This window comes from Polypterus senegalus, chromosome 1 (genome assembly GCF_016835505.1).
Source record: "Polypterus senegalus isolate Bchr_013 chromosome 1, ASM1683550v1, whole genome shotgun sequence".
Lineage (NCBI taxonomy): Eukaryota > Metazoa > Chordata > Cladistia > Polypteriformes > Polypteridae > Polypterus > Polypterus senegalus.
In genome coordinates, this window is record NC_053154.1 from 306369609 (window position 1) to 306382870 (window position 13262).

Consider the following 13262-nt stretch of genomic DNA (forward strand, 5'->3'; position numbering starts at 1 on the left):
TTTAGTAATAAATGAACAAACTACACTAGCTTTTCAATGTCGTACATATTATGAAACCACCTTAATTTTGAAACACAATTTGAAGACTACTGATTAAAATTAGTAGCAAAGATAACACTGATATTTTAGCCAAGCTAAAGTTCAAGCAGTATTTATTACCATAATGTTCAGCTACTACTATAAGTGTTTTTTTTCTTGAATTTAAAGACAAATAATCATCTGTCATACATTGTTTTGTCACAATAGATTATATTTATTAGTTTTTTAAATGGAGAAATATCATGTGGTTCAATCAATACATATAGCAAAGTGTCATTAGGATAAAAAGTAAACTTCTAGTTCACCATTTGATTTTAGATTTGTAAATTATATGTTGTTGTGGCAATACATGTAAAAAAAATAATTGGTCCCAGGACTGAACCATGGGGTCAACATGTCTAGCTCCCGAAAGGACAAGTAAGTACAGTCTTCAGATTTCTGCACTTACTAGAAACCATTGCTAAATATGAAGTAAACCACCTAAGAACAATGCTGCCAGCCCAAAAAAAATCTTTTACCTGTGCTGTAGAATGGCGTGACACCTTTTACATGCTGGTACATTGGATGCTGAAAGTGTTTATTTGTGAAATAATTTGAAAAATATTGAAACTTTGTGTTATTTGATTTTTTTGAGATTCCCTTAATCTAAAATGGTTTGAATGACAATATAATAATATTCAGTGTCCAAAATAAGTAAAAATTCTATAATTATAAAATGGATGGACACTTTATCACCTAACTGTATGTGTGGTGGCTGTTAAGAGGAATTAATTATTCTGGTTTTCGGCTAAAGGAAGTCTAACTTTTGACATATACACCGAACCTGATCCCTAATGCTACAGAATTGTCATTATGTACAATACATGGTAGCAAAAGCTAAAGTCCCTGTATTTTTTTTTCTTCTTCCAGAATGCAAGACGATAGTTTAGAGGCATCCACGTCAATATCTCAGCTTTTGAGAGAGAGTTATTTGGCAGAATCCAGAATCCATCAAAGGCACAGTGAAGTGAGCCGATCAGAAAGCAATTTGCAGCACTCCTTCTATGAAAGTATAACAGGAAATCCTGAAGACCTGGTGACCCAGGATGACTTCACCGATCTCTCAGCCTTTTTAAGTCAGGAGGAACTAGATAAAAGTGTGAATCTCGCACGGGAGGCTATTGCTCAGTGCCCCAAGGAGATAAAATTAGGAGAAAAGGAACAGGGTAAGGCCCCATTGGTTGACTTAGGAAGCCAACAGACAACTCCTGTGATAATAGAGAAACAAACATACTCCAGTTTCCGACAAGAGAATGTTTACAAAAGCTCCAGAGATCCTCTGCAGGAGCCAAGAAAGCCAACCAGGAACAGCCCCTATGGATCTGACTCGCAGTGTAAAAAGGAATTTCTAAATAAGGCTGCTGATTTTATTGAAGAACTTTCATCTCTTTTCAAAGCCAACAGTTCAAAAAGGATCAGGCCCCGGGCATGTAAAGCTAACAGGAGTAGATACCAAAGTAAAGCTCAGTCAGAAAGCTCCTCTTATTCATACACCATCGATGAAAGAGAGAGACCTGCTGCCCCTATAGCAAGCCAACTAATTGAAGAAGTGACACTAGATGAAAATGAGCCTGAAATGCTGCCCGAGGAAGAAGATGAGAACACAGCAGAAGTTACTGAAATAGAGCCTTTGGAAGAATCCACTGAGGAAAGTGCGTCGGACACTTATTACAGTGAGCAGCCACTAGGAGTTCCTCCCAGTTTTATTCAAAAGCTAAAAAGCAGAGAGGTACCAGAAGGTAGTAAGGTTCAGCTGGATTGCATTGTTACGGGAGTCCCAACCCCTGAAGTACGGTAAGGCTTAAACATCATTTTGTGTGTTTGCCTTTTCTCGCTGTAACAATTTGCTCATAATGGCAACGGAAAAATCAAACATTTACTAGTTTAATGCTATTACCCCATAGAAGGCAATTGCCAGATGACAGCACAGTTACTCTTTCTGACATAGAATGGTACTGTAGGATGACAAATGTGTGCTTTAGATGTTGAACTTCCATGCCATACTGCAGTTGATTCTCATTGTTCTTTTGTATTTTGATTTTGAAGCATCTTTTGAAAATTGGTTGCTAGTCATAATATAAGTGGTCTTTAAGTGACATAGTAAATTCATAGTAGTGTTGCTGCCCTCAAACATTTTGAAGCTCTGAATATGCTTTATGATACCTTGTATTATGTATTTAGTCTACACAGAACTAATCACTGTCATGGCCCCTTACTGCCGACTATGGCTGCTGCTTCCATACAATTATTCAGCTGTTATTTATTGTTATAATATTTAAGAATATATATTTTTTTTGCTTGTTTTGACCTTTACCATATTCTTTGATTGTGAATCTTTTTCATACCCTAACATCTTTTTTTTGTTGGTTCATGTTTTTATTTCTGTCACTTAGTCAACCATTTTCTTCTTGTGTTGGCACATTTTAGCTTCAGTTTTAATGTTTCATTTGCCCCTCAGCCTTGGATCTTGAATCTTTGTAATGCGTTTTTGAGTTTCACATGGTTCATATTTTCAGTTTTGTCTTCATCTGTTAATGTCTTCACCAGCTTCTTTTCTTATTGTCTTAATCCAATCACTCGAATATATTGGTAAAATATTCTCACGAAGGGATATGTTGACTAAAACCAGAACTAATATTCTGGGAAATGTGACTATGCAATTTGTATGAGACCCGTGTCCTATGATAATGTGTGATCAAAGGTGTAAAACTGTTGGATCAAGCACAGAGTGTTGTGTCAACTTTAAGGAAGACATGCCGCCATTTTTATGAAAGAACCAATCATTATGAACTTTGTGATAGCATGTGCAATGCTGCAGCAAGCTTAATTATTCTCACAAGAACTCACTCAAGGTTTATTTGTTTTATAGGATTGACTGTTTGAAAAGTATATACAAATTATATAATACGTATTATGATTATCTTCTTTAATAAAGCAAATCATCAATCACATATTCCCCATTGTAATGATGCAATACATTTTAATGGCCTCACATACCTTGACGGCTTTTTATTTTTTTTTTGCACCTTTGCAATTATAATAGAATCACATTAGAATATATTTGAGCCACAGAAGAAAAACAAATTAGGGACATAGTGAAGAAGAAAGTCTATTTTGCAACTAAAGTGGAAAATTCGACTTTAATCTAATAGTTTATTTTATCATTAAAGTAGAATGTCATAAATGCCATCTTAAAACCGACCCAGTTGTTAATCGATATGTGCTTCTGGGACTTCCTGTGGCAGCGACTACTACACAGAACACATTAATCTATACTAATAAAAGACAAAGCCCTCACTGACTCACTCACTCACTCATCACTAATACTCCAACTTCCCGTGCAGGTAGAAGGCTGAAGTTTGGCAGGCTTATTCCTTACAGCTTACTTACAAAAGTTAAGCAGGTTTTATTTCGAATATCTACACGTAACGGTCATAACGGTCGATAACGGTCGACAATGTCCGCCATGTTGAACTTTCTTATTTACAGTATAGCCCCATCTTTACGAAATTTGTTAGGCGGCTTCCCTGCGCTAACTGAAACTGATGTACGAACTTATTTCAATGGTATGACGCCACTGTCGGCCGCCATATTGAACTTTCCAACATCACTAATTTTCCAACTTCCCGTGGAGGTAGAAGGCTGACCCCATCTTCACGAAATTTGGTAGGTGGCTTCTCTGCGCTAACCAAAACCGATGTACGTACTTATTTCGGTGGTATGATGCCACTGTCGGCTGCCATATTGAACTTTCCAACTTCACTAATTCTCCAACTTCCCGTGTAGGTAGAAGGTTGAAATTTGGCAGGCTCATTCCTTACAGCTTACTTACAAAAATTTAGCAGGTTTCATTTAGAAATTGTACGCGTAACGGTCATAACGGTCAACAACCTCCGCCATGTTGAACTTTCTTATTCATGGCCCCATCTTCACTAAATTTGGTACGTGGCTTCCCTGCACTAATCAAAACCAATGTACGTACTTATTTCAGTGGTATGATGCCACTGTCAGCCGCCATATTAAACTTTCCAACGTCACTAATTCTCCAACTTTCTGTGTAGGTAGAAGGCTGAAATTTGGTACTTATTTCGGTGGTATTATGCCACTGTTGGTCGCCATATTGAACTTTTCAACAGTCTTTGTTACTTATGGGCCCATCTTCAAGAAATTTGGTACGTGGGTTCCCAACGCTAACTGAATAATACTTACGTACATATATACGTCCATAGCCTGCAACTTGGTCACCGTGTGAGGCGGCGTTGGGTCCCCCATCCCAACGCCTCCCACGTTGTTGGCTGCCTGCCTATATAAGGCCATCCGTCGCTCCAGTCTCTACATTCCCTTCCTTGCTTCGCCATGGGATTCACGTCTCCCTGCTGCCTTTTTATTTAATCCACGGCTTCTCCGCTGTTTCATTGTTCATTTATTGCGATTATAGTTATTGTTTAGGTATTTTAGACTTACTTTACATTGTTCAGGTACCCATTTCCTTTATCATTCCAACCGCATCCCCGATTAACATGTCTATCGAGGTGATCACCATCGATCAAAGAACTGTCACTTACCGAGTGGTTTCCATGCCCGGAAATGGCACCTACCTTTTCCATTCTCTTTGTTACATATTGCACGGCCATATCAGGTTCACTCTTGATATCCGGAGAGACATTGTGTCTTATGTATTGAATGACTGTGACAGGTTCAAGGTGTGGACTGATGACGGTACAGGAGATAATTATACTACACAGGAGCACTAGAAGAGTGAAATGCTTAAACCCTTCACCTATGCATCTGCATGTGAGTTGAGGGCTGCCGCTGAATTGTTTGGTTGTCGCTTTCAAGTCTACCAAAATGGCCAAATATTTTACACCTTTCGACAACCGCCAATGCCTCTTAAACATCTTAGATTGACAAGTGACGATTTCAGTAGTGGACACTTTGATGTTTATGAATGTTTAAACTCTCAAAAGCTGGATGCAAAGTTTTCCATAAAACCAGTTGTATGCTTACAACGCTTGACAGATGCCGAATGTCTCTTCAACACAAGTCCTACAAATACTGTCGTAATTGAAACAAACCATGAAACTCAAACCGATTATGACAGCAGCAATCCAAGCTGTGAGATTTGAAACAAGATTACTGTTCACATGGCCAACTGTACGTTGCAGGCTCAAGGGTTAGCTCAGCACACAGCTTGGTCATATTACAACCAGAGGGCCGTAACTCACAATGTGGTATACAAAGAGATCCTTAATTATTGGTATATTTTCCCTCAGTTTAAAAAGGTTTCATTTTCTTCTTAATAAAAATTTTAAGGCAGTACTTCACCGCTGCGAAGTGCAGGTATTTTGCTAGTTTATTATATTCCAGTTTTCTGCTCATTTAGAATCCTTACATTTATACTTGATATCACTTTCATGATGAAATGTGTTAAAGCATGTATGTTACATTTTACAGAAAAATCATTAAGTTCATTTAAATAATTATTACCGTTAACAATTACACATGTGGGGGTGGCACGGTGGCGCTGCTGCCTCACAGGGAGTCATGTCCCTGATATTTTCCCTGCCTGGAGTTTGCTTGTTTGGAGATTTGGTGAAGTTAAAATGACAATAGTGTTTGTGTGTGCTTGTATTCACCTTGAGATGAGCTGATGCCCTGTCCAGGGATTGTTTCTGGCTCGTGCCAATGCTTGCTGGAATGGCTGCATCCCTGGATTGATGGATATAATCATTAAACATCCATCCTTTTCAGAGATATTGTGGTAAGTTTTCCTGGGAATTTAATGGAGGTTTCAGACAATTCAAATCACAGTGAAGCCGAATGTTGTTTTGTCACTGTGATACAGTAATATCTTGCACTGCCACCTGGTGGAATCTTCCAGATTTATGTAAAGTTTGTGTGCAAGTATAAACAGTACACCGCTTGTGTAGCAATAACATCCCATCCTGCTTCGCCTCCACTGGCGCCCTGTGTCTTACAGAATTGAATATAAAATTGTTATTAACCTTCAAGCTTTAAATGGTCTTGCACCAGACTGCATCAGTGACCTTCTCTGTTAGTCTGCTCCTGTTGGCCCACTAAGATCCTCTGATTCTGCACTCTGTGGATGATTGGCCTTCAGCTGTATAGCACCCAGACTTTGGAATGTCCTCCCTAAATTAATTAGATCATTTATTCCTCTGTAAAACAACTTCAAACTCATCTGTTCAGGAAGGCGTCTTACGATTCTGCCCCTTCCTTCTGTTCACTGCTCTGTCCAGATGCTCAGGATAATTTGTGTGTGTGTGTCAGTCATATCTCAAATTATATCATTTGTTCAGGCTTTTCTTTTAGTATTGTTTTAGTATTTTACTCTGGTTTATAGTCTTTTATTCCATTTAATGCCTTTTATTCCCTGCATTTATTTGTTTAATGTTCTATGCAGAAATATTTTGCACCCAATGCTATATGTACATCGCTGTTTAAATTAAGTGCCTTGAGCATGGTAAAGGCATTATATAAATAGAATATATTATGATTATTATTATTATTGTTTTTATTATATCATTTGGTCACTCATATTTTTCATTCTGCTTTGAATATTTTTGTGAGTTTAATAAAAATACATATAAAAAAAACTTATTTGTCCAGAAATTAGTAGAGAGAGCACATATTTATCATTTACTCACTGGCAACTCGCTGTGTTTTTTAGAGAAATAACAGCAACTGTTTCAATAGAAGTTCTTTACATTTGTAATCCTCTTCCAGGGTCCACTTACCAAAGCCTATCATTTGTGAATTCAAAATGAATTTGTTTTCCAGTGTAAACTGGAGGAGACACACTTAGGCAGACACTAAATTAAGCCAATAAGGACAATTCAATAAGAGAAGATTTTTTATTACAGAAAAACCAAGCAAAGCCATGCCTAGGCTTGCTTTTGAAATCTAGCATAGACTAAGAAACACAGGTAGAAGGATGAGATTGAAGGGTAAGTTCAGTCATTTTTAAGTCAAAGTTATTTCTTCACAATCATCGTATTCATTCATTTGCCACATGATCCTGCTTTCTAAAGTGAAGCGTTTTTATAGAAATTTTTAAAAATATGTTGCCTCTTGTTATGTTGTATAATGGAAGTCATAAGGGCAGGGGTCCAAATTTAACAACAAAAGCCTTAAAACTTACCAAATGTGTCCACTTTGTTTTAGCAAAGGCTATTGATCTTAGAAAATGTGATTCCTAGTGCCATTTACTTGAGGTAAATTGTCTGCTCAGATTGGCCATCGCGGATGGAGTTTTTACAGTTGCATCACCAACTGGACATTCACAGTAGCCTTTAGAACACCAGATGAGAACAGGTCATTCATTCCAACAAATCATCTCATCAGTCCTATCCACTTCCTTCTTCTAAAACAGAAGACTTTTGAGTGTCCCTAGACTCCTACTGTCTAACACACTACTTGATAACTTACTCCATGTGTCTGTGATTCTCTGTGCAAAGAAAAACTTCCTAATGTTTGTGCAAAATTTACCCTTAACAAGTTTCTAACTGTGTCTCTGTGTTCTTGATGAATTAATTTTAAAATAACAGTCTTGATCCACTGGACTAATTCCATTCATAATTTTAAACACTTGAATCTTTTAGTCTGTGTAGTTCTGCTTCATTAATTGTTACTTTCAATCATGGCTCTGCACAATAATGTTCAAAGTATCTAATATAGCATCGGAGCAGTCAGTATGCCTTTTAATCATTTGAGTGACACATTTGCTGTCAAGCTATTGTGAATGTACAGTTATGTCATTAAAAATGTGGGCCATCCCTGGCTGTTTTTTTCCTAAATGGCACCTCTTATTCAGTCACTTCCATGTTGCTTCACTTCTTCTGGTACAGCCTTGGTGTAATCCCTGATGTGTGTGAGCTTCAAAACAAGAAAACAGACTATTTATTAGTGCATTTCCATACAGTGTTGGGTCTGCAATGAGCATGCTGCCTTCCAGCATTGTACTCTTCACACACAGCTTCCACCTTCCATTCTACACTGTTGTCTGTTTTCTCCATGTGAATACTGGTACAGGCTGTGTACTGATTAGTACAAGGTGTTTGATAAAATTGTAATCTGTTTCCATTGATTTTATATACTGTATGTCTACTTAACTGAAATCATGAACCATGGGGTGGGGTGACTGTGGCAGGTGCTGCTTTCCACTTATTACATTCTGTGTTGTTTAATTTTACGTAGCCTATGGTGCAAGATTCACAGCCTGCACTTAAGGGTTCTCTTCACCAAATCAGGGTGCCATCGTGCTCCAAACATCAGACAGAAGTCACACAGACACAGTTCTGGGTTAAAATAGTGTGGTGTAGTGGTTAAGGCTTTAGACCTCAAACCCTGAGGTTGTGGGTTCAAATCCCACTATTAACACTGCGTGACCGTGAGCAAGTCACTTGACCTGCATGTGCTTCATTTGGAAAACCAAAAGAAGTGTAACCAATCATATTATAAATGTTGTAAGTTCCATCCATCCATTATCCAACCCTCTATATACTAACTACAGGGTCACAGGGGTCTGCTGGAGCCAATCCCAGTCAACACAGGGTGCAAGGCAGGAAACAAACCCTGGGCAGAGCACACACTAGGGACAATTTAGGATCGCCAATGCACCTAACCTGCATGTCTTTGGACTGGCACCTCTTATTCAGTGGGAAGAAACCGGAGCACCCGGAGGAAACCCACGCAGACACGAGGAGAACATGCAAACTCCACGCAGGGAGGACCCGGGAAGTGAACCCGGGTCTCCTAACTGCAAGGCAGCAGCGCTACCCACTGTGCCACCATGCCAGCTTATGTTGTAAGTTGCCTTTGATAAAGGCATCAGCGAAGTAAGTAAATGTAAAAATAAAGTTTTTATTTTATTTTACAATACTACCTTAATAGGTACTTTAAGCCAGTCCAGCACAGAATAATAGAGCCTTGATGCCTTTAGCCATCCCCTACCACACCTTCTTATTGAGCATTATCCACATCCTCCTGACTCTGAATCCCAGAGGCAGGCAAGGCATTTCCTTTTTTTCTTAGAACTGGGAGTACTTCCGGAGTCAGAGTATTGTCTGACAGAAGCACTTCCAGGTCAGACAGAATCCCCTCAAAAGTATAGGCGGCTGTCCTCTGTAGCTCCCTCTGGTGACACCCAAGAACCCCAGCATGGTTATCCCATGGGACTGCAATTGCCAGCCTTCTCTGCAGGTATTGTAGCCCAGGGAGGCTGTCACCTATTGTGTCAGGGGAGCAAATAGTCCATGCAGGTTGCATCCCCCTGTCCCTCCATTATACTGGCCTACCGACCAGGGTAAGGAATCTTGAACCATTCAGGCTGGGATGCCAGCCAATGCTTGGTGTGCATGGCAGTACACATGGCAATAAATGCCTGAACTGTTTACACTACATTGCCTATTTGTCAAAGCCTTACATTTTTGAAAAGTTAAGGTCACCAGCTTGTTGATATTAAGTTCACAATGCCAACCAACGCTCAGCATTAAATACTTTCTGTGTCATGCAGTGCGCACACATAATAAAAACATACTGGTGAAATGAAAAGGCCGATTATACAATAGGACTAAACTACAATGAAACAGACTGAAGTTCCACAACCAAACGATCAAATTTTATAGTGCATGCTGAAGTGATTTTGCAGAGGATGTGGTAATAAGGTAACAGTTTAGGACAACATTTTTGAGTAAGTAAAAGCAATTAGTGACTTTCAATGCTTCACTTTGGTAGATTTTTACTCAAGCTCATATTTCTGTTGTCCAACAACAACAACAACAACAACATTTATTTATATAGCACATTTTCATACAAACAGTAGCTCAAAGTGCTTTACATATTAAAGAATAGAAAAATGAAAGACATAATTATAAAAAATAAATCAACATTAACATCGAATAAGAGTAAGGTTCAATGGCCAGGGGACAGAAAAACAAAAACTCCAGACGGCTGGAGAAAAAATAAAATCTGTAGGGATTCCAGACCATGAGACCGCCCAGTCCCCTCTGGGCATTCTACCTAACATAAATGAAACAGTCCTCTTTGGATTTAGGGTTCTCACGGAAGGACATGATGATGATGATGGTCACGTAGACTTCTGCCTTTAAATCCATCCATCGTTGTTGGAGCATCATGAAGCTTTGAGTAGGTGGAGGTGGCGCAGGCCATCACCACAAAGAAACCGGAAAAAGAAACAGAAAAGAGAGTAGGGGTCAGTAGCGATTTTAGAGCCACCATGAATAGTTGTTATGATGAATTGAACATACAGAGTATCAGGATTAAGTTAAATTAACTTACTTATGTCCAGTTATGTCCAGTACTGAAGTAACTAGAGCAACAACAGCTTTTTCAGATTTGTCTATGATTTTCTTCGTCACACATAGTGAAAGACTGTGAGTGATTGTAAGTGTGATATTTTTTCAGTGATTACTGTTTAGCTGTCTGGGCAGCAATATTCAGTAATGTCAATTATAACAGTACGGAGGTGAAATGGATATGCTAGAGGAAACCATGACTTAGGGGCTCAAAGATTGCTGTAGAGGAGCTGAAAGTTGCTGTGAGCAGTGAATTGAAGTTCACAGCCAAACTAATATATATATATTAGTCCTAGAAACTATTGAAATCGTCAGAAAAAATAGTGAACTGTAGAGATGTCAGTTAATTGAAAGGAACTACTCTGGGCATCTCTCTCTTAGGAGGTTTCGTTCTGCTGATGTGCTGGCCACACTTGTGTTATTAGCGGCTAAGAGAGTTTTCCGTTTCCTCAGCAGTGGAGCCCTTACCCCAACTCCACCTCTCACTTCCGGGCCGGACAGACAGACACACACACTTCCACGTGTAGACATGTATATATAAGATATATCTATATAGTCGTCTTAAAACAACACGGATACTCTTTTATAATATGTATGTAAGTTCAAGATGCAGATTAGTATTTTATAATACTCTTGGCTTGAAAAACTGAAGCATACAGGAAAGGTGAATGACTTTACTTTTTACATTTGGACCCATACCCCATGACTTCCATTTAAAATGCAGGAACAGGCTATGTATTTTTTTCCATCCATTATCCAACCCGCTACATCCTAACTACAGGGTCACGGGGGTCTGCTAGAGCCAATCCCAGCCAACACAGGGCGCAAGGCAGAAACCAATCCCGGGCAGGGTGCCAACCCACCGCAGGACACACACAAACACACCAAGCACACACTAGGGCCAATTTAGAATCGCCACTATTTTTTTTTTTTAATTTTTAAAAAAGTGTTACAGTACAGAACACTGTTTCATGTTTCAAACTAATATATACCATGATTGCAAACAAAAAAAAATGTAATTGAAAAATACTGAACTTATCCTATAAAGTAATACACCACCAAAAGTACTATTATTTATTTATAGCAGTAGAACAATCTAACAAAACTTGCCAGTCCTATCCACTTAATTTTCCCAAAATACCGTCAAAGTCGAGTTTTGAAACTCCCTAAAGACCTATTCTCTACCACACTACTTGGTAACTTACTCCATGTGTCTGTGTCTCTCTGTGTGAACAAAAAACTTCTTAATGTTTGTGTAAAATTTACCCTTAACAAGTTTCCAATTGTGTACCCATGTTCCTTGATGAACACATTTAAAAAAAAAACAGTCTCAATCCACTGAACTATTTCCCGTTATAATTTTAAACAATACAATCATGTGTCCTTTTAGGCCAGGGATATACTTAACACTATGTGATGCATGAGGTTGAAGACGTTACTACTATTCAAGCAGTGTACTGACTATATTTGTGTACATACTTTATGTAAATCTGGTGTATTTCACCAGGTGGCAGTGCGAGAAATTATCATGATTAGAATAGAATATTCAGGTTTGCTGTGTTATGAGTTGAGGGAAGAAAGATGTAAAAAACAAAAATTCTTTGCATTCTGATGCTGTTGCAAAAGTGCAAAAAAAAAAGACGACAACAGTGACACATAACATGGTATGAGAGACCTTTAAATATATTGCGTCATTACGACAGGGAATATGCGATACTGGTATTGCCTATGTGAGAAATGGATAAAGAAAAGCACCATGAAAACATTCACATGTCAGCATTTAAGTTTGATAATTTGCTTCACTTCATTGAACCATTCATTAAGATAGATAGATAGATAGATAGATAGATAGATAGATAGATAGATAGATAGATAGATAGATAGATAGATAGATAGATAGATAGATAGATACTTTATTAATCCCCAAGGGGAAATTCAAATACTCCAGCAGCAGCATACTGATAAAAACAATATTAATTAAAGAGTGATAAAAATGCAGTGCAAGTTAAAAAGTGCAAGCTGGAGAGTGCGAGGCAGGTGTAACAGTCTATAACTTTGTATAATGTTAAAGTTTAACCCCCCAGGATGAAACTGAAGAGTCGCATAATGTGGGAGGAACGATCTCCTCAGTCTGTCAGAGGAGCAGGACGGTGACAGCAGTCTGTCTCTGAAGCTGCTCCTCTGTCTGGAGATGATCCTATTCAGTGGATGCAGTGGATTCTCCATGATTGACAGGAGCCTGCTCAGCGCCCGTCGCTCTGCCACAGATGTCAAACTGTCCAGCTCCGTGCCTACAATAGAGCCTGCCTTCCTCACCAGTTTGTCCAGACGTGAGGCGTCCCTCTTCTTTATGCTGCCTCCCCAGCACACCACCACGTAGAAGAGGGCGCTCACCACAGCCATCTGATAGAACATCAGCAGCATCTTATTGCAGATGTTGAAGGACGCCAGCCTTCTAAGGAAGTATAGTCAGCTCTGACCTTTCTTACACAGAGCATCAGTATTGGCAGTCCAGTCCAATTTATCATCCAGCTGCACTCCCAGGTATTTATAGGTCTGCACCCTCTGCACACAGTCACCTCTGAAGATCACAGGGTCCATGAGGGACCTGGTCCTCCTAAAATCACCACCAGCTCCTTGGTTTTGCTGGTGTTCAGTTGTAGGTGGTTTGAGTCACACCATTTAACAAAGTCCTTGATTAGGTTCCTACACTCCTCCTCCTGCCTACTCCTGATACAGCCCACAATTCGAAGTATGCAGATTTCTCCTGTTGGAGCTGCATAGCACCTTACCACTTCATGTTGATAGTTAATAATGATGCTGACGTCATGTACCAAATCTTGAACA

The 13262-nt window shown here is 39.1% G+C and overlaps 1 protein-coding gene across 3 annotated transcripts in view; it reads left to right on the forward strand.

Annotated features, from left to right (window-relative positions):
- The window catches only part of mypn (myopalladin), a 357752-nt gene that overhangs the window by 11620 nt on the left and 332870 nt on the right, over positions 1-13262 (forward strand). For all 3 annotated transcript variants that reach the window (XM_039735149.1, XM_039735165.1, XM_039735157.1), the window contains one exon: positions 949-1872. In XM_039735149.1, coding sequence (XP_039591083.1) covers positions 950-1872 — 923 coding nt within the window. In that variant the 5' untranslated portion in view covers position 949. The remainder of the gene's footprint in view (positions 1-948; positions 1873-13262) is intronic.